The sequence below is a fragment of the Sinohyriopsis cumingii genome, unplaced genomic scaffold (assembly GCF_028554795.1).
Source record: "Sinohyriopsis cumingii isolate HCF-2022 unplaced genomic scaffold, ASM2855479v2 utg000131l, whole genome shotgun sequence".
NCBI classification, from domain to species: domain Eukaryota; kingdom Metazoa; phylum Mollusca; class Bivalvia; order Unionida; family Unionidae; genus Sinohyriopsis; species Sinohyriopsis cumingii.
The window spans coordinates 1116105-1140000 of record NW_028315872.1 but is presented as its reverse complement, the minus strand read 5'-3'; the positions used below and the strand labels follow the sequence as shown (position 1 = coordinate 1140000).

The 23896-nt window shown below is 33.4% G+C and overlaps 1 protein-coding gene and 1 long non-coding RNA gene across 2 annotated transcripts in view; both read left to right on the top strand.

The window, feature by feature from the left end:
* The window catches only part of LOC149774811 (uncharacterized), a 72141-nt gene extending 61634 nt beyond the window's left edge, over positions 1-10507 (top strand). Inside the window, exon 3 of the long non-coding RNA XR_016416711.1 lies at positions 10314-10507. This is a non-coding gene — a long non-coding RNA (uncharacterized LOC149774811). The remainder of the gene's footprint in view (positions 1-10313) is intronic.
* The window catches only part of LOC149774810 (uncharacterized), a 138986-nt gene continuing 125588 nt past the window's right edge, over positions 10499-23896 (top strand). The window contains exons 1-2 of the mRNA XM_089944732.1: positions 10499-11104; positions 14674-14940. Of these exons, the coding sequence (XP_089800858.1) occupies positions 10513-11104; positions 14674-14940 (859 nt within the window). The 5' untranslated portion in view covers positions 10499-10512. The remainder of the gene's footprint in view (positions 11105-14673; positions 14941-23896) is intronic.

Here is a 23896-nt window from a genome sequence, read left to right as displayed (position 1 = left end):
AGAGAAAGTGTCTTTTACATGACAAAAGTGTATTTTTCTTGACAGCCCGTTAACTTCTATTAAAATGATATAATCTCCTTAAAAATGTGTTTCATAAAAAATAATAATTTTTTCCACGTAGAAAGTAATAATCCACTTGAAGACCGGAAATTTTCTTTCTTCTTGACTATAGAGTTCTTCTTGGAAATCAATATTTTTTCTTCGTGAAAAATCACTTATTGAATGAAATGATCGATTTTCGTATCGTCAGTTGCTTAATATGCAGAGACAGTACAAAATGGTGCCTGCAATTTTAGAACTCCGCATTTCACTTCCATAATAATATAACTGTAGTTCGGAACTTGTGAAAAAATTCTCATGGAACAGAAGATGATAAATTAAAAAATGATATTTATGATGTGTAAATTACTTTCTACATTATTCCATTAAATGTTGCTGTGCGAGAAAGGTACACCTTCTACAGGAAAATGTAATGCCTAAATACTTAGACTTGTTTAACTAAAAAAATCCCATGAAAAATTACTTTATAGTCCTTTTCAAGGTTGACAAGAGTATGCATATACCAACTTTAAGGACGACGATAACGATTTTGTGGCAACGCTGGAACTGTTAATTAATAAAAAATAAAATAACCCTATGATTCCACTGGGTAATATGGTATTTACGGATTTCCGTCTGTTTCAAGAATGTTGACCTTGAGGGATAAAAAAAGGTCGGTGAGTGTATTTATCAATATATCATTGCCAGGGAAGACGTGCAATTGTAATTCTGTATAGGGTAAAACAAAGTCGGTCAGTGCAAATATTAATCTGCCAGTGAAGACGTCATTATTGTAAATTTGTATAAAAATCGATGAATGAAACTTTGACCTCACAGCGCGTTAGCAGAATTGTAACATATTTAGATCTGGATCGAACACACCAAATAATTCTGCCTGGCATAAGTTTTTAGAAAATAAATAACGAGAATTAGCTTGACATTGTACTCTAATCAAACAATATTTTCTTTTAAATGGCGGCCTACCATTAGTTCCGCGATTGGCTCTTTAATATTTAAACCAAATTTAAAATGGTTAACCTCTCCATGTTTGCCTCTAATGTGACACTTTCTACTAATCCCGTGAATAGTTAATACTTTATAGTCCTTTCAATGTTGACTAAGAGTCACGGACCACCGCATACGAAGGTTTGACGAGCCTGTAAACAGAGCGTGATGAAAAAGCACGAATGAAAGGTGTAAGTATTAGTGAAATAATCTCTGTGAAAATGGAAGTAGCAACAGAAATGTTGTCAAACTATGTTCAGCTGGGGGGAAGCAAGCTAAGTACATACTTTAAGACTAAAGTAGAGGATAGAGTACTCATAGCATTCCACCCCCCTGGGTGTCAAACGATAGGTTTTGGAAATTTAGCCAGCGCGCCATGGCAAGCTAAAGTTCTGACTGCCCTTAAAGTAATGGGGATTGACATAGACAAGGTAGATGGCCTGCAGAATGCAAGCTATAACAAATACGTCATATATCCAAAGGATTTTGACACACCTTTGATAGAGCAGACTAAATTGAAATAAAGGGAAATAAGGCAAATATATACAAAACTGCACCCTTAACGAGAGAGATAGAAGCCAAAACAATAGATGTCTCCATCTCAAGCCTCCCTTTGGAAGGAGAGACCATAGAAGTGACTAACAAAGTTGATCGTAAACTAAAAAGCAAAATTATGAGAGCAAAAACGGCCACAGTTTGGGGTTTTGGAAATGTAAAGACAGGAGTACGAATCCTCACTGTGGCAAAAGAAGATGCCCCAAAACTTCCAACATTTTTTTTATGTAATGGGATTTAGGTTGAAAAGCTGGTTTCGGGGTTACGAGAATTACTGGAAGTGCCCTAAATGTCAGCAAACCCCAAGGAAAGCACAGACCAGAAGGGACAAACAACAACAGCAACTTACGCTAGAAAAGTTGCTAGTAGTCAACCAATGACCAACAGTGACATTGACACACAACTAAGTACAATAATACAGGAAATAAGAAAAGAGGGAAATGAAGGGGGAAACAAAACTGATAACTCAGTAAATAACGAACTCATGACCTTACCAGAAATTGACGTAAGGGACAATTCACCAACCCCTGAATGGGAGATAATCTTAAGTCCCAATAAAACAGAGAAAATGCAAACTCCCTACAATGGAAAACCAATAACACTGACTAATAGGTTCTCTCACCTACAAGAAGAGGAAAACTCCTTGGGAGACGAGAAGGAAATAACGGAAAGTGAAGAGTCAGAAGTGAGCATGAAACACCTGACCTCTACTCCTTTACCAAAATTGAGACTTAAAAAAAAGGAAAGCCTTCTCCAGGTCGAGTTCATCCCAGGAGAGAGGCAATAGTGATACCGAACATGAAAGTCCACATACAATTTATGAGAACAAGGAGGATAAGTTCGGGGGGGGGGGGGGGGGAGAAAAAATTGAGATAGGAAAGTGACAGTGAAGACCAGAGTGAAATAGACAGTTTCAATAAAGACTACAGTGAATATGACATTATGACAGGAATGGAAAATGAAACTGACTCAAAACTGACGGAACACGACAATGGAACGGAAATGGGTACAGAAAATACCACAGACCAAACGAGTATAGACAGGACAGAAGACAATACAACTGAGGAAGTTACTCCAACATATAGTAATAAATGGGTGGGGGAGAGATCCAGCTCCCCCTCAAACAAAAACAAACTAATTATTGAGTAAACTAACATACATGATATACTTTTATAACTATATTTTAAATAATAATCACTGTATAACCGAAATGCGGCAACCCGGAAGGAAAATGAAAAATGGATGGAAAAAACTTCCATGTTTCATCTATAAATGTAAATGGGATTAATAAGGATAAACTAATTAAATTATATAATGAAACCAATAATGACATTCTGTTTATACAAGAAACACATAATGGGTTCACTAAAGAATTAATGGCACTATGTGAAGATAAACTGAATGGTGTACCGATTTTAAATGATTTAAGGGGGAAGATGTATAAGGAGGGGTAGCAACATTTATTAAAAATAAAAGGGGATTAAACTGGAAAAGGGAAAACGAAGGAGAATTTTTTCAAGGGGAGGATGATCCATTTTATAATAGAAGATGTCCACTTTTTAAATGTATACATGCCCGCGAATAAATATCGTAAACAACAGTTTTTATAAAATTTATCTAAATACATGGAAAAATTTACCATGGAAAATTTAATTTTAGGGGGAGATTTTAACTGGATGGGGGAGAATATAGATAGAGTAGGGGAATTAACCACAAACGATGTAAGGTTTAAACCAGAGCTGGAAATTTTCTTAAACAAACACAAAATGGTAGATGTATGAAGGAAATTGAATTTAGTTAGGAGGGAATACACGTATGAATAGAAAAAATAGACAAAGGGAGTAGATTAGATAAATTGTATTGTACCATTTACGAAAAAAGATAGATGAAGAAGCAGGCATTACGGATTGTAAAGTTTCAGATCACAAGTTAGTATATTTAGAAACAGAATTGAAAAATAAACATAAATGGGGTAAAGGGAACTCGAGACTGAACAACAAAATTTTGGAGGAGAAAGATTTTATCGAAGAAATTAAATTAGAAATAAAAAAATGTATAGAGAAGGGGAACATAGATATTTTAAATGAATGGGATAAACTAAAAACATTATTTAAAAAGAAAGCTATTACATATTCAAAAATTAGGAAGGAAAAACAAAAAATGGAAAAAGACGCGATTAAAAGACAGCTAGAAAAAATTAATACAAATGAGAGAGAAAAAATACTCAAAGAGAAATTAAATCAGATATTAGATGAAGAAATGAAAGGGAGAGAAATAAGGGCCGGAAAATTTACCACAATATACAAAAAAACAAAAACAAAGAGAGGGCCTATATAAAAAAGAGGAGTTAAGCGGGGCGGGAGAAAAATATATTGAAACTTAAAAAATTAATGATGGAAAGTGGATATCCGACAGGAAGGAAATTTTAAAACACATTGAAGAATTTTATAGTAAGTTGTATACATCACAACAAATTAATACCAACACAATAGAAGAGTACCTACAAGGAATAGCTTGTGAGATGATATTATCAGAACACAAGAACTCGTGTGATGATTTCATCTCAAGAGAAGAAATCTTAAATAGCATAAATAATTTGACCAAAGGAAAATCCCCAGGTAGAGATGGACTCACGGCAGATTTTTATATGGAATTCCGTGGCGAGTTGTTATGGTTATACAATAATATTCACTTGAGAAATAATACTATGACAGGGAAGGGATTATAACACAAATATTCGAAGGGAAGGGCGATAGGGAAAATCTATAAAAAAAAATGGAGGCCCATCTCCCTTCTAAATACGGATTATAAATTATTAAGTAAAATTTTAGCAGAAAGAATTAAAAAGGGAATGGATAAAATCATTAACATAAATCAAACATGTGGGGCCAAGGGGAGGGACATTCAGGTTAACATTTTAAGCATTAAAACAATTATAGATTATATACAGGAATGTGGGCTAGAAGGTGCTATGGTACTTTTTGACCAGGAAAAAGCATTTGACAGAGCAAAACACAACTATATGCAAAAGGTTTTAGAAAAATTTGGATTTGGAAATAATTTTCAAAAGTGGACTAAAATCCTGTACAACAAAATAACCTCAAGAGTACAGGTAAATGCAGCGAACACGGGACAATTGAATATAACCAAGAAATAATGGGGGGAAAAATCATTTAAAACACTATAATTTAACAGTAAAATTATAATTTAATAAAGAGATATTACAGTTCTAATTGAACATTAAAATTAGAAAGTAAATTAATAGATGAACGATGAATGTGACAGAGAATTCATCCCAGACGTTTATTAAAGTTTCTAATGATGGAACCTATGCCACAGTCGTATATCCATCTTATTCCAAATTCAGCTCACTAAAATATTTCTATATACATGAACAAGCCTGATGTACTACCAGAGACTTTCAGACAGACTCGGACGCTCCATTACAGAGAATCCCGCTGCTTGATGGAAGAAAACGATCGCCTCAACTCTAAATTGACATACCGCGCCAGGAGGCAAATTTGCCCACGGATCATTTCACGAAGATGGGAACGAGGCAAATTCCTCAGCGATATGTACCGAAAACCAGTCTTGAGAAAATACTATACAACTGAACTCACTTAACATATTAAGATCTAACACAGGTATATAAGACCTACAAACATAAACAAATTGACTCAACCAAAATAGGAATCTAATGAATATGTAATACTCCCAAAAGTATACATAATCATTAGAAGTACAAGATTACATCAGTACATCAATTAAAACTTAATACAACTCAACTCCCTGTTTGACAAACAGGGAAGAGATAATTACCCTGAATTAAGATACATGCACTAAAATGTACCAAAAAATTGAACTTTAAGAAAAACCATCACCCTTTAAAAGATCTAATAAAAAACAGTATGCTATGACATACTATAAACCTCTCTACACAACACACAAACATATATACACACTTATTATTTTTATATACTTACTTAAGAGAAAGACTGGAACCATTTGACATAGATAAGCCAATACATAAAAAAATACATACGTAAAAACACACACACACACACACACACACACACACACACACACATATATATATATATATATATATATATATATATATATATATATATATATATATATATATATATATATATATATTATAATAATAATAATATACTAATAAATGGGGCTAAATGACTCTGGCAAAGTCAATTAAATAAAAAACAAAAGAGGAAAACAAGGGGGAGGAAATTGGCCCATGACATTAACATGTCACTGGGGCAATAGTACGACCCTAAATCGGAAGTCCAAACTTATGGAACTCGGACCTCTAAAAGTCCAATGGAGGTCGGAAAGTACATAAGCTTTTGGCTTCATGGGAGTTAAAAAAAACTTACAAATATGATGATAAAAAAGAAATTAACCCTGCAAAATTCATAATCATCATTATTGTTTTTATACAATGAACATATACAGATGTATTAAGGGAGGACAGGGTCAACCCACATTGTCTGGGCACGACAAAATCGGCAGACACACACACACACACACACACACACTATCTTCTTTAAATAAATAATACCTATATTTCATTAGTATGTCCAATCGGTCCAGGCATATTTTTTGCACGATATTTTTGGGGTCATTTTATTGTTGTTATCGTCATCTTCGTCGCCTTCCTTTGCATCGTGTCATATTACTTTTACTAATTTACTATCTACTTCCCATACAAAAGAGTAGCTTACGCAAAAGTTTTATTTTTAGGCGTACGAAATGTTCCTACGGATATCCTTGTGAAACGTTCTTGCGTAAACTTAAGCTGCGTCTTGAAACGAGACACATTTTTATAAAATAACGAGCGCCCAATATTTTCTTAGGTTTATGCGTACGACATCCGTACGTTATTACGGGTGTTTCACTAACGAGAATTACGCACCTTTTTCTTTACTAAGTTGCACTTTTACGTTACTTTGCGGCAAGTAAAAGGTACCCGTAAGTGGCAAGTTTTTTGGTAAGTATGTTTGTGGAGAGCGAGAGTCATAGAGAGAGGGTAAGTTTAAGATGGCGACTTGACATTCCAGTATTTACCCTATAAGGGTCATTTTCTTACAAAACTATTTGAAAACATTTTTATAATTTTTTTTTATAAACAATGAAGATAATGAATCATCAATTTAATGAAATTCTGTTAAAAATAACGGTAAAAAAATTTCAGCTGTATATACGGCTATACGGCATGTCAGAACTGTGTCAGGAAATGCTGATATTCAGAATGATATTCCATCCACTGTTATATAAAAGATATTGATGTTAGTACAGAGATAAATCAAGATGCGGAAAAATTATGATCTTTCATTTTCTTCCTCTGCATCCAGTTTGCCATATATTTACGATGATGTCACATAACTGTACTAAATGTAAGAACTGATCCCACTGACACACGTTTACGTCTATAGAACATTTGTCAGTCACTGCTAAGTTTCAAATATCGCATTATGATAACTGTGCTCAGTAAATTCTTGGCAAAATATTCTCGATTCTCAAGAGAAATTGTCTTTTACAAGACATTAGTGCATTTTTCGTTATAGCACGTTAACGTCTGTTAAAAAGGTAAACTCTTCTTACAAATGGGTGTTTCATAAAAATATTTGTTTTTTTTTATTTTCACGTAGAAAGTAATAACCCTCTTGAAGACAGGTAATTTTTCTTTTTTCTTGAATACAGGGTTCTTTTTGGAAGTCGTTTTTTTTCCCCGTCAAAAATCACTTATGTAATGAAATGATCGATTTTCGTATCGTCAATTACTTACTACGCAGTGCCAATAGAAAATGGTGCATGCATTTCTAGAACTCTGCGCTTCACTTCCTTAATAACATAGCTGTAGTTCGGAACTTGTGAAAAAATTCGCACAGAAGAGAAGACGATAAAATAATAAAATGATATGTGTAAATTACTTTCTACTTTGTTTATTAGAGGTTGTTGCGCCAAGAAGGTACACCTTCTACAGGAAACGGCGATGCCTAAATACTTAAATTTGTTTAAATAAAACAAATCCCATGCAGAATTACTTTATAGTCCTTTTCAAGGTTGACAAGAGTATGCATATACCAAGTTTAAGGACGATGATAACGATTTTGTGGCAACGGTGGAATTGTTGTTAATTAAAAAGAATAGAATAACCCTATGATTCCACATGGTAGGATGGCTTTTACGGATTTGCGTCTGTTTCAAGAATGTTGACCTTGAGGAGTAAAACGTGTATTTATCAATATATCGTAACTAGTGAATAAATCCAATTGCAATTGTGTATAGGGTAAAACAGGTCGGTCAGTGCAAATATTAATCTGTCAGTGGAGACGTCAATCTTGTAAATTTGTATAAAAATTGATGAATGAAACTTCACAGCACGTTAGCAGAATTGTAACATATTTAGATCTGGATCTAACGTACCAAATAATTCTGCCTGGCAAAAGTGTTTAGAAACTTAACAAGAGAATCAGCTTAACTTAGCCCTATAGCCAAATAATATTTTATTTTAAATGGCTTCCTAACAATAGTTCTCTGCTCCTGTTGATAATTAATTTCATATTGCTGCTGTTGATGAAGATAAATGTTGATATTTGTTTAAATCTTCCATAAAATAATTGTATGACCTTGGCACTTGATTTCAGTGTGTAGGATAGTAATTACCGAAATAAATGTTGAGAAAAGTAAACAAAAGCTGCACCAGTTAGTCCCTAGTATGGTCTCGGTTTTATATATATACTTCAAAAGTGACTTTTTATTTTATACGTGAAATAGCCTAAACTGCCATTATCTGCAAACATTAAAACATAGCTTTGTATATAATTTGTTTTCCATTCTTTTTTTTGACATTTACATTTTCCCTGAGAGCGCTTTTGTAGGCGGAGTTTGTGTGATAGAAAACGCGCTTCTTCAAATCTGTAACTCTTGCAGAATATATCGATACCGTATATCTTGTGACGCATGTCGCGCGCTGCCTTGTAACAACATCAGCCTTGTACTCTAGCACTGCAAGAAAAGAATCCCTTTCTTTTCCTCTAAAGTTTTTGCAAAAAAAATCTTCACATTTTGTATTAAATCGTTCTAAAGTAAAGACTGCAGCAAACGGAACCTAAACCGGTGTAATGAAATTACCAGAACTTATGGATTTATCCATGTGGTAAGTTTCCGCCAGCGTTCTTGGCAGTGATAGTATCATAACGCAAAGAAGAAAGCCCACTGTGGGGAATATTCAGCAGACGACAAAAAGATGAAGGAATGTATGGTGAAGTTTGCTAACAGGGATTTTCATTGAAATGCTGAGGGTAGTTCATACATATATGGATGCGACGAAATATTGTACATGGAAGGACAATATCACATGAATGATTTATTATTATTATTATTATTATACTTAGTTTATATCCACCCTTCCATTTGTATGGCCAGCGTTATATAATATCGCAAAATAAGTTTTCTAAGAAAGAAATATCATTTATAAGGATTAAATTCATATTTTCGAAAGAAACTTTTACGAGTTCAAGGACATTACGTATTATGTAATTTATTTATTACAATACTCTATTGAAATGAAATTAGTCAATAGTATTGAAATGATAGTCAATAATATGTTTAGTTTTAACGATGTTAGAGACGTTAATGGATTTTATACATCTACGCACGCATGTATCACGATCACGTTGTTGAAAATTTGAGGGACAATAGCAGTTTCCACACAGAACCTGTTAACTCACTTTTGTTGGCATCTTCAGTTTACTGAAAACTGTACAGAACTACATTAGTGTGCTTACGGGTTCTTTGTGATGTCTGCTGTAATAATAATATCAAGTAGATGATGATGAGGACGACACTAATACGACAATTGTAATTGTAATTGTCAGAAAGTTAAAGTTATAATAATATACTAAATTCATATGTATTGATCATTTGTACATCATGCAAATTCATTAATATAGGTGTAAATGTCGGTTATTGTTGTGAAAATATACATTTTTATATCAATTACCACAGGCGACCGTCACCCCTGGTACAGCGTTAATGTGGTCGTAAATATAATGAAATTCGTTGTAATGATAAGACGATTGATATAAGTTATTTAGGACGAGGGACAACATTAGTTACAACACAGGAACTAGTAACTAGCACACTATTTCTTATCGTTAAATGTGTACAGTATTATTTTCATGAACACAGTACAAATGTCAAACTAAAGATAAAGTTGATATCTTTACTAAAATACTGTACAAACAAGAATAATGTGCTTACTGGCAAAAACAGAATACATGCCTACATGGCCTTTTTGTCTTTTATATAACAATAATTAAGACGATGATAACGATAACACCTCTACGACGATTGTAACTATCAGATGTTTCAAGCTGACTTAAAGTCAGATATATAATTAAATGAATGATAAAGCGTTATTTTAGTTTCTGTTTTCGTGTCTGAGGAACTGATAATAGTTGCATATGTCGATGTAAATATGTGTCCCCTGTTTAAGCGTATTTTTCGTGTATGTAAACATGATAATAATCGTAGATGTCGATGAAAACTATTGTTTATTGTCAGAAATTAAATTCATCGTAACAATAAGACGACGTATATAAGTTATTTATTATTTTAATATACGTATACATATTGGTATTTTCGTGTAGATGTGTATTAATGTTTATATCACTTTATTTCCACAGACAACGAGTCCCCCTGGTACCAAGGTATCGTGGTTTGCAGTAACGTGATATTCGTCATAGACTGGGATGAGGATAAAGTGAGTGGAAAGTCCGGCTTCACGGACTCCAGGATGGAAAGTTACTGTACGAGTCAGACAAACTGGAGTCAAGGCCACTTGGTATCAGTCTTATCAATGACACGGAAATGGCTGTGATTCTGATGGACGGTCTGATGAAAATTATATCCACACTCAACACACGTGTTATAACATGGAGTAGAGATATACGTGTACAGGGAGGAATGGATTGGTATCATGGAATCGTGTCATTCAAGGATGATCTTGTTGTATGTGGTGGGAAACAAAACACGTTGTGTTGGTGTATTGTGTCGAGTAATGATGGACATCTTGTTGGCAACATTCATGAGATTTGTAAGGTGAAGAACATGGGGTTGTCGAGTTTCATAACGACAAAAGACAACATGATTTACATTTCGTGCTATGTTGGTGTTGTTGGTGATAATGGTGTCTATGCCTTTGATGTCAATAATCCCACTAAATGTAAATATACATACAAACATAAAGATTTGAAGGCACCCAAAGGCATCGTAATAGACCAACATGGAAGTCTGTTTGTGTGTAACTGGAACCCTTATCCCTGTATTCACCATCTTACATCTGAATGTCAACTTGCGTCCATCATCACACAGGGAATACCACGTTATCCATGGGCCATATTCTGGGACAATGGACATCTCTATATAACATGCTGGTACAGTAATCACATCACTAGATACAGGACACAGTACCCAGGTAATCCATATTTCTTTTTTATTCACATAATTTATTTCATTGACTTTAATTATTATTTTAGTGACATAATTTATTTGATTTCATTGACATTATTTATTACTTGACATCACAAATAAAATGACATACTTTATTTACTGACAATTCTAAAAATTTAAATTCACATAAAGGAAACAAATGTCAAGATGTCAGTTTCGTCATGTATTGTCACCTTTATTAATGTTAAGTTTAAATAAAATTATATTTGTTGTTATTAAATTTAATATTAATATTGCTTTATCTAAGTATCTTCATTTCCTTACTGTTATTTGATGTACATTCTATTTATAAACACAAAACTTACAGGCAAAAATTATAAATAGTTATGGACGATGACGGCCAGGTTGAGAAGCCATTACAAGCAATACACAAAATATTTTGTACCAGGTGTCGCTTTTCATCGTAGCGCGTGCCATTCAGTTCAGTTCAGACAGGATCACGCGTATTGGTTGGCCTCTATAAATATTTACTGGTTATGTAGTACGCATTTATTGTCACAGATCTATAATGATTTTTCAAGAAATATTTATATTTAGCAATCGAAATAAATGGAACATTCGATATTTAAAGGTACGCGTGTTATAGTGTAAGTAAAGGACAGCTATAACTTAACAAGGGGTAAAATACAAATGTAAAAAGACAGACAAAATAATTTTAGCGGTTGCGAGATTTTGTTCTGACCTGGACTATATATTTCAACTAATGGGCATTGTAATACTGGAGTTAATTCAAAATATGCTGTAGTGGCCTATCCCATGATGCATCCATTTTACTTTGATAGTAATTCTATTTTTATGCATATACTAATAATAATAATCCTTATTTGGATCTGCAATTTAAAAAAGATCAAATTTCTGCAAATACACAACGTGTCACTTAAGTAATGATTTGTTTGCTTTTAAAGAAAAGCAAATCAGAAAATATAGTTATTTACTATGAAAAACCATGACAGAGATGAGTGTACACTACAGTTACTGAGAACAAGATCTGAAACAGAAATTCAATGGTGTAGCTCAGTTTAGGTCAATATGACATAGTACAGAACAGACTACAATGTTAAGGTGTCAAAAATGTTGATGCAAATAAGATTATCTCATTTTTAGAAAAAAATATTGCTGAGTGCATTATGTTATTATTTTCTTTTGTCCCTCTAAAATGTGTCTCCATGGTTACCATTTACTTATTGTTTTAAAGTTAGTGTACCATAACATGTATCCTGCATACATCACATTGGTTTTCTTTTCAAAAAATATACAGTACAATCTATTTGAATTTAATACCATAGCTGCATCAAATTTTTTAGGGGGGATATAAAATATATATCATTGAATGAGATAATAATCATGAAAATTGTTTTGTAATGTTATCAATAAATTCTTCCAATGCAATTAAATTTCAGTCATTTCAGAGAGTCGTGATACTTGTTTAAGCACTGGACTATGAAATCCAAGGATAATGGGTTCAATACCCACATAGATCATACTGGGCTAGCTGTTTCAGTGTGTACCCAGGAAAATTAATTCATTTTTATATCCATTATTATTATGTTGCCAATAATGCATTTAAAAGAGGTTTTGATCCCCCCAAAATATAACACTGCGTTTCAGCTATATTTGTTGCTAGATTATTCTCAGAACTGATTTTTTTAAAGTATTCCAAAAACAGGTGATGTATCAGGAGAATGTTTCACTGTGGTCATTAGTTGGCCATTGTGTTGTTATGATGTCAAGTGCATGTTTGACTGTGGTCATTATTTGGCTATTGTGGTATTATGTCAAGATTATGTTTGACTGTGGTCATTAGTTGGCTGTTGTGGTGTTATGATGTCTATAGCATGTTTCACTGTGGTCATTAGTTGGCCATTGTGGTGTTATGATATCAATAGCATGATTCACTGTGGTTATTAGTTGGCTATTGTGGTGTTATGATGTCAAAAGCATGTTTGACTGTGGTTATTAGTTGGCCATTGTGGTGTTATGATATCAATAGCATGATTCACTGTGGTCATTAGTTGGCTGTTGTGGTGTTATGATGTCAAAAGCATGTTTGACTGTGGTCATTAGTTGGCTGTTGTGGTGTTATGATATCAATAGCATGTTTGACCGTGGTTATTAGTTGGCTATTGTGGTGTTATGATGTCAATAGCATGATTCACTGTGGTTATTAGTTGGCTATTGTGGTGTTATGATGTCAAGTGCATGTTTCACTGTGGTCATTAGTTGGCTGTTGTGGTGTTATGATGTCAAGATCATGTTTCAGTGTGGTCATTAGTTGGCTGTTGTGGTGTTATGATATCAATAGCATGATTCACTGTGGTCATTAGTTGGCTATTGTGGTGTTATGATATCAATAGCATGATTCACTGTGGTTATTAGTTGGCTGTTGTGGTGTTATGATGTCAAAAGCATGTTTGACTGTGGTTATTAGTTGGCCATTGTGGTGTTATGATGTCAATAGCATGATTCACTGTGGTTATTAGTTGGCTGTTGTGGTGTTATGATATCAATAGCATGATTCACTGTGGTCATTAGTTGGCTGTTGTGGTGTTATGATGTCAAAAACATGTTTGACCGTGGTTATTAGTTGGCCATTGTGGTGTTATGATATCAATAGCATGATTCACTGTGGTTATTAGTTGGCTATTGTGGTGTTATGATGTCAAGTGCATGTTTCACTGTGGTCATTAGTTGGCTGTTGTGGTGTTATGATATCAATAGCATGATTCACTGTGGTCATTAGTTGGCTTTTGTGGTATTATGATGTCAAGTGCATGTTTCACTGTGGTCATTAGTTGGCTGTTGTGGTGTTATGATGTCAAGATCATGTTTGACTGTGATCATTAGTTATCTATTGTGTTGTTTTGATGTCAAGAGAATGTTAAACTGTGGTCATTAGTTGGCTGTTGTTATGATGTCAAGATCATGTTTCACTGCAGTCATTAGTTTGCTATTGTGCTGTTATGATGTCAAGATCATGTTTCACTGCAGTCATTAGTTGGCTCTTGTGTTGTTATGATGTCAAGATCATGTTTCTCTGCAGTCATTAGTTGGCTATTGTGTTGATATGATGTCAAGAGCATGTTTCACTGTGGTCATTAGTTGGCTATTGTGGTGTTATGATATCAATAGCATGATTCACTGTGGTCATTAGTTGGCTGTTGTGGGTGTTATCAGGAGCATCCTTCACTGTGGTCATTAGTTGGACTTTTTGGTGTTATGTCAGCAGCATGCTTCACTGTGGTCATTAGTTGGACGTTGTGGTGTTATGTCAGGAGTGTGGTTCACTGTCATTAGTTCACCACTGTTGCAACCTTTCTGTTGTGTTATTTAGTAATACATAACAAGGCCCCCTCCCCCTCTTTTTGGAAGAAAAAGGTGAATTTTTTCATATAGAAAGAATTTAGAGAAGAAATATAGATAGGGCTTTAAAATATAATATTCAATTTTCATGCATTTGATTTAATTAGTAGGGTGTAAAATATATCATTAAAAATTAGAATGAATCCTGCATTTACTGTCATCATTCAATTTCAGATCCAATCATTCCATCAGAGGTCCTAAATATGGATACAAGATCCATTGATATGTACAAAAAGGCTCTTAAAGATGGAACAGAGAGGGTTTACAACATCAGGGTCATGGTGGTTGGTCCATATGATGTTGGTAAAACAACACTGACAAAGCGCCTATTGGGGAAAGATGTGAATATAAGTGACAGACAGAGCACAGAGGGGATAGATATTCATACAGAATGCTGCAAAGTTTCCTTGAAAACTGGAGAGTGGATAACACAAGAGAAAAGTATGTCATGAATCCAAATCTATGTGTGTCTATTTCCCTGTAGATTTTTGGTTGCAACATTGTGGTAATGACCCTTATTTGTTGTCTTTGGTGAAAGAAAGTTAAAAGATTGTTACAGCTGATTTTAGACCGAACTGAGAATATCTAGATTTACTTAATAAAGTTTGTTCATTGCCAGAGAAGCACAGAGCAATCAGTTTAACTGGCAAACAAAAATATCTCACTGATTTCAATTACATTTTTGAAATTTGTTTTTGGAGGGTTTTTAAATAGCAGGAAAAATTATTCTTCTGATTTATATGAAAAATGACTTATTATAGCCATTACATTGGTTGAAAACAATTCATTACCTAGAGGTATAAGAAAGAAAAATGACCTATTATAGCCATACATTGGTTGCAAACAATTCATTATCTAGAGGTACAAGAAAGAAAAGTGATCCAATGCAAATGAAAATTCCACCCCATCCCCAAGTAAATCACTGGCCTCTAAGCAACAAAATTTAGCAGAACATGTGCCATCCGAATTTATACAGCATACACAATAGTGAGACACAAAAAATGAAGGTTTGAGAATTTTTACTTTAAGTTGTAATGTATTTGTTAAACCAAACAGGTTCAACTTTTCATCAACTAAATTAGATTTTAATTAAATGGATTTATATTTGTACTTTCTCTAATTTCTTTTGGGATTAGTGACCATACATATTGAAAATGTTTTAGAGAGTTCTTTGATTTTCGAATGTAAAGATAGAAGAAGTTAATGTTAAATTGGGAGTGTTGCCTTCTTTTTACATGAGGCCATATTATTTGACAATTTGTGCATATGTTCAGACTTTCTCAAAAATGTTTGTATGCATGGCTAGAATGCAACAAACTGCATGTTGTATTTGACAATGAGAACATTAATATGACCTTTCATGATAAAATTATTAGTGTATTCATAGATTACAGCCTAACTTGGTCTATTCATACTAAACATGTTTTAAAAAAAGTTCATTCCTGTCTTTGGCTACTTGGAAAAATCAAAACATATAATTCAGTGTAGGGTCACATTTTATAAAAATTATATTAGGAATATCTGGACTATTTTAATGTAATTTGGGGTAATACCTCTAATTCAAACTCGACAAAACGTTTAAGAATCCAAAAGAGGGCACACCTTTTAATTCTAGATCAACTTATAGACTATATCCAGGATGCAGTGAATACTAAATTTTACCAATGCACAAAATAATATTTCTTAGAAAGGCCAATTTTATGTATAAATTATTCAGAAAACCATTCCTGTCTACCTAAGCAAAGAGATGTGGGTGTTATCCAAATTAAAGGTTTGTTAGAAATAAAAATTACATTATACCAAGACCAAATAAGGAATTGTTTAAAAAGAGTTTCCAATATACTGGTCCACTGGTATTGAACAACATTCCCAGTGACATAAGAAAAACTTCAGCATGTAATAAATATAATTATCACAAAGCCTTGTAACATTTACATTGCCTAATTCCTGTAGGAAAGATAACATTCATAAAATGTGTTGGATGAACTAAGACCAATATAGTATTTTGGTGATGAACACTTTGAATGGAAATATTAGTAAGCATTTCTATATATACTTTTCTAAAGATGCCTACTAGGATGTTTGCTTGCCAATATAATTTACTTGTCCATATACTGAAATCTTTTAGCTTTCTTATAATATATAAAGGCATCTTTTATGTTGAATATTACTGATCATAGGAACTCCATCAGGGCCAAGTGGTCCAAAGCGTTCACATTTACCGCTCTCTGCCATCTCAATGTGGATATATGAGATAGCTTGCCAGTAGCTTGCAATGGCTTGTTGGTTCTTCACAGGGACGTTTTACCAGCTTCTTCATCCACCAATTATTTTGGCCATGATTTATAGCCAATCACATGCTAAAAAGTGGCGTTAAGCCCACCACATTATTGAACTTAGTGAATCCTGGATTTTGTTTACAACGTTTTTGCACCAGAAATAAAAAACGTTAATATTTTGCCATTTACATCTTTAGTGCTTTTTGCTTCCTTTATGCACCCTTTGGCTTTTAATCATCCTCTGCTGCATGCTAACCTGCTTTGTAACATAGCTGCATGGTGAGTGGTATCTGTACTTAACCATATAAGCCATTAGCCAGGAAACCTTAATACAGAAGGACCTAGGGGTTTGGGTTAGAGGCAGACAGATGAAGTTACATTAAGATACTTATAAGGAACCTCATTCAAATAGGAACTGTATTAGAAAGATAAAATGAGAATGTTTTGTATTTCAACTAAACCATTATGTTAATACAAAAAAATTCTGAACTATCTCCAGACATTTTAACAGGATGACATCAAAAATCTTGGTTAATCAAAATTATTGATGTAACAATTAGATATATTTTCTTTTCTCTTTTTTTTCAAACAAATATCTTTTCTTGTTAGCTAGATGTATTTGTGTTAGAGCTACATAACTGTTGAACAACCAAACCATTATATGTTGTGTGCACTCATGTATTCTTAACCAAACACTTCTAGATACACGATGGTTTCAAACATAGCTGAGTGATGGTGGTGTATCTACTAATAACACAGTAATGTCTAATACACATGTATTGTGCATTTGATTGACATATCAATTTCCCCCCCAAAGAAAAGAAGAAAAATAATCAGTAGAAATAAAGAGTCCTTAAAGGATCCTTTGAGGCTACAGGTGGATCTGATGGTAGGAATTGAATCTTGAGTCCAATGACTTAATTTCTTAGCCACTATAGTACCCATCAGTGGGGATCTTAATAATTTTCAGGTTATGCCTTCAGGGACAGGGTCCAAGGGGGGAAAGTCAAGTCCAGCAACCTTGCTAATGGGAAATTAATTCTTTTTAAATGCCAAGTATTAAGAGTCTATACTCTAAAAGTAAGTAACAGAAAAGAGTGAAGGACAACAAGCGTTGTAAAATTTGAACAAATATATTTATTTCCCTAGAATACAAACATGAAAATGAGAAAAAAACAACTTATGGTATTGCGAATCAAATCCCAAAATATTCAGAGAATTACAGACAGAAGTCATCTCAATTTAAAGTCCTGAATGAAATTCAGTAAAAGTCCAGAAAAAAATCCCAAAACTGAATTTGATGGTGACGTGGTGGTTATTGAAGTGTTGATGTGTCAGCTGTGTATTGTTGAATCACAGAATATAATTCCAGGTTGGAATATACTGATAATGCCAGTGAATGTGCCTATCCAATAATTTTATCAGAACACTTTTTTGGTATTTCAAGAGAAAAAAATCATTTGAATTAAATAATTTGAACAAAAAAAAAATTTCAGCCCAAAACTCCTGGTCAAAACATATAAAGCAACTTAAGAGTGCTGGATGTTAAAGAACAAATGACCAAGTCCTCACAGATACAATATATATAGTTCTTTACTTGACCTCAGGTCACAATTAGCATTTTCTGTATAAAAAAATAACCTAATGGAAAATAACCTTCTAGAATGATCCTGATGTTTACAAAACAATAACCTGGATTATGTATAATTCACACTCCAAAACTTTTACCCAAATAAACATACTTACTTTTATTAATAATGATCCTGATATCAAGCCCATATTCAAAGGCAATAATTTAGCTATGTAGTAGTTGTTTACATAAAATGAAATTTTAAAAAAAATGTCAATCAGGTCAAGCAGAAATGAACTCAGTTTTGGACAAGGTCAAGTCCAGCATACAATGTTACATTACAATAGCATGTAATGAAATAAAAATGTTTTAGAACTAACAAACAAACAATTAAATTAAATATACATAACACAAGTAAGTTTGTGTACTTTAAAGGTTGTGTCAGAACAGTTTCAAAGTTGTGAATCAGGTCCTAGATCCCAAGGGCAGAGAGAAGACTTCCAAGGGACAATGCTGGTTGCATTCATTTCTCCCATTTATGTAGAGAAAGCAATAATGTATGTATGTATGTATGTATGTATGTACAAGCATGTCATCACTAATGCCTGCCTTAATTCTGGGGACCAAAATATAAAATTTTAAGGCAAAAACAATGTTTTCTCATGTTTTGAGGGAGACTGAGAATTTGTGCGTGCATATGTGTCCTTGAAACATTTCTGGGTCATTCACTCACTGATAGGCCTACTACAGTACATTGTGCCAGGTTTGTTTTACTGAAACATAGCCACAGGAAATTTCTTGATTTCAAATTTCATTTAATTAAAAAATTTTAAGTTAAGTACATCTCCAAGTTCCTAGCTAGTGTTAGTTTTATGAAGTCTTTTTAAGCACTTAAAAGTTGGGAGTGAAATTTTGTTTTTGTTTTCAGAGTTAGAAGTGATGGCGTTTTCTGGAAAAAATAGATGTCAGAAACAGTCATGACCAAATTTTGGCATACCAAGGATTTGACTTTAAGGTTATATATATATATATATATATATATATATATATATATATATATATATATATATATATATATATTATTTTCCTACATTAATACCAGATAAATGTTATTGTGTGGTACAAAAAACTTAATATTTTAACAAGTGGCAAAGCCACAAGTTAAAATATATATCTTTTTTGGTACCACCAGATGACATATATCTAGTATTAACATTAGAAAAGAACATTTTCTTTTTATTACATACCAAACTTGATCCAGAATCAAAACTTGGAAGATTAAATTCATTCTTTGGCACAACAAGCTCACTCCCACCGCTTTTTTATACATTCACCTCACTTTCATAGGCTGAGTAGATAGGAACTAAATTACATTGTTGTCATTTTGTAAACCATTTCACCATATAAGAACACAAAGTGAGTCCAGTTCAGTAATGCATTGTAGAAGGTTTATTGTTGTCAAGGAAATAAGGGGAGATAACTTTGATGCAAGCTGTGTCTGGTCCAATTTCTTTATCAACAATTAATTGTGATGTCTGCAATGTAAGGCAGGATCTATTTATCTGTTCTGGCTAACAAAGTACTCTATTTTCATTTCTGCAGGCACAACTTTTGTGCACATGTAACAATTACGCATTGCATGGTATGGTGGGAAATCTTATATTTTCACATGTAAAAATATAGGATATATTTTTTACATGTGAAAAGATAGGAATGATAAAAGCATGAAAATTATTTTGCTAACAAGAAGTCTCTATTTTTCACACTTAATACATATACAGCTATATACATATATATATATATATATATATATATATATATATATATATATATATATACACACACACCAGTTTAAGTTTGTTAATTTGTTCTGATCAGTTGGCATATGTCATCTATACATGTGAGTAAATTGTCAGACCAAATTTAGATATTACCAGTATATCAAAGCCAAGTATTTATTCCCTACATAAATCCTATCAGTGACCAAGTAAAAGGAATGGCCATTTCCAATTAATATTTATAAATCTCGTCACGACACTGGCATCTGAAATGGCCACTGTTACATTGATTACCAAATTTCAGTACAGACATTGACATTGACCAAACCAGTGATGTCATATTTGATTCAAATTTGATCTGCCTTTCACAAATAATATCAAATTGAAAACATCAACATTTCAACATCTTGATATGCTTGACAGCCGATGTTGTTATGGTGGGTTTAGCACCATTTTTCAGCATATGATTGGCTATCTACATGGAGGATGAACCTGGAAAAAGCCAGGGAAGCTACTGGCAAACTTTTTAATTTACCCATATTGACTAAGCTTTTGAGTCAAACACAGGCAGTAAGAGGTGAGATGTTAGTGATCGGTAATTGCAAGTGATTTGAACAGCTCAGCTATCCAGAGCCTTCTGACATAAAATTTTATCCAATGGTCTTACATTGTGTACATGACCCAAAATGAACACAGTGAAGATCTGACATCAAATATGGCTGCCACTGCCACTACAGCCATCTTGAAAAGTTCTGTTGGTTTGGGGTGGGTTATGGCTCTGTTTTGGACAGACCTACCTTATTCACAATTGTTTATGTACATGCCTATAGCAGCTATAGTACAACCAGTTTTTAGTGATTTGACAATATTACAATGCTATGAACTTGCACCAGTCATTTCTCATCTCTTAATTGGGAAGATCAAGCTGTTACCATTTTACCATTACATTTATATTTTAATTGAAAGCTTGCTTTTAATGATATATTACCATGTATCACTTAATTCCAGTGATTGGATGTCATTATTTATTTATGATGGTGTCCTGGATAAAAATGTCCTCTTCCTTTGAGTGAAATTGGGATTAGTTACATCAAGTTTATTAACTGTAACTTTTTTATGATGGTGTTTATGGTTACATTATGTATTTGCAATGCTTTTATCTGTTTGTCGTCCTGAACAATAGTTTGTACACCTATCATTTTGTATTTTTTGTTTACTTTTTTACATTCCAGAAGGGACTGAAAATTTATTATGATGGTGGAGGTTGTTACAAGGAAGGGCTGGATAATCTCCAGCCCTCAAATTACTTAAAACAAAATTCTTGTTCTGAATTAGAAGACAAAATAGAATTTAATATATTGATTATATTGTGACAGCCTTCAGGACCATGTGTATATATGACTGTTATGATTTTGGATAGATGTAATTAGTTTTAATTGTATTGCTTCCACGTGTGTGTGTGTGTGTGCGTGCGCATATTTATCCACAAAAAAATAATTTGAATAGTCAGACTCCACTTTTAAGTTCACAAAATAATAAAAAAATGACATCTGACAATAAAATATATAAGTGGTAAATAGCAGAGCAGAGAAAAAGCATTTAAGAAAAGCCTTAGTTGAATAACTTCATATGAACAGTGGTAAATATCAGGACAGAGAAAAAACATTTAAGAAAATCTTAGTTGAGTAACTTATTAGGAACAATTCAGCTTTACTTCAACCATTTGCAATATAAAATTAAAATTGTCTGTTTATAATGATAAGAAAAAATTGTGTTTCACAATTTTATTTAATAACTTACGTATCCTGCAGATTTTATATGTGCCCTGTTGATGAAGTTTTGTTCTAAAATCATTATATGAAATAGACTATAGTCAAATCAGTTTTATTTACTTTACTTATATACCAATAAATTAAATATATCCACATACAATTTTGATATCTTCCCCAAATTTTGATCGTTCCATAAGGAAAATGTTTGATCATTTCTATTTTATACCTTACGAAATTCCACAAGACATACAGAATTCTATGGAATTCGTATTGCGTAAATGGAAAATCTTACCTCACTACGGAATTCATACCAGAAACGGACAATATTCAATCAAAGAAAACTGAACTTTCACAGTAAATGAATAAACATTCTATAGATAATAACGGTGGTGAAATATGCATGCACAAAAATTCTTTAAAACAGATTATAAAATGTGCAGCCGGAATACAAACTAGCCAGGACCCGGAAGTGTACCATAGCGAGGTCACGTCAAAAAGGTCATACAGTCGGCATTGAATCGAGCAATGACGATGCAGGTAAAATAAAGTCATCTTTTGCAGGTTTTAAACCAAATACAGTATGAAAATTATAAAAAAAATACAGGTATTGATAACAATAGCTTTAGTGGCATTCACTGTCAACGACTGTCACTGCTGATTAGTCATAGATCACGTTCAGGACATATTTCCCACCCCACTTTCAACAAACTGATGAAACAGCTGTAAACATGCTAAATCATCGCAAATATTAGTTTTGGAAATAAACGGACAATGAAAAGAAAATAAGAGTATAAGTATTGATGATTCAAACAGTACAAGTCATTTGCACTACGCACACGTAGTATGAAACTACAAGTCATTTGCACTACGTACATGAAGCATGAAACAGTACAAGTCATTTGAACTACATACATGTAGCATGAAACTTGATGATAAAATCAGCTGGCAATATTTACCTTTACATAGACGAAGATGAAGATACTCTTTATTACATGGTAGTCGTCTACTTGTGTGGTGAACTTGAAAACTCATGACTTGCCACGGAATAGAAGTTTACAAGCACTACATGTTGTACTTGAATATCGTGCCATGGACCCAGATTGTAATTTTACAAGCACTCCATGCTGAATATTAAACTCATGCCATGGACCCAGATTGTAATTTTACAAGCACTCCATGCTGAATATTAAACTCCTGCCTTGGACCCAGATTGTAATTTTACATGCACTCCATGCTGAATATTAAACTCCTGCCTTGGACCCAGATTGTAATTTTACAAGCACTCCATGCTGAATATTAAACTCCTGCCTTGGACCCAGATTGTAATTTTACAAGCACTCCATGCTGAATATTAAACTCCTGCCTTGGACCCAGATTGTAATTTTACATGCACTCCATGCTGAATATTAAACTCCTGCCTTGGACCCAGATTGTAATTTTACAAGCACTCCTTGCTGAATATTAAACTCATGCCATGGACCCAGATTGTAATTTTACAAGCACTTAATGCTGAATATTAAACTCCTGCCATGGACCCAGATTGTAATTTTACAAGCACTCCATGCTGAATATTAAACTCATGCCATGGACCCAGATTGTAACTTTACAAGCACTCCATACTGAATATTAAACTCCTGCCTTGGACCCAGATTGTAATTTTACAAGCACTCCATACTGAATATTAAACTCCTGCCTTGGACCCAGATTGTAATTTTACATGCACTCCATGCTGAATATTAAACTCCTGCCTTGGACCCAGATTGTAATTTTACAAGCACTCCATGCTGAATATTAAACTCATGCCATGGACCCAGATTGTAATTTTACATGCACTCCATGCTGAATATTAAACTCCTGCCTTGGACCCAGATTGTAATTTTACAAGCACTTAATGCTGAATATTAAACTCCTGCCATCGACCCAGATTGTAATTTTACAAGCACTCCATGCTGAATATTAAACTCATGCCATGGACCCAGATTGTAACTTTACAAGCAC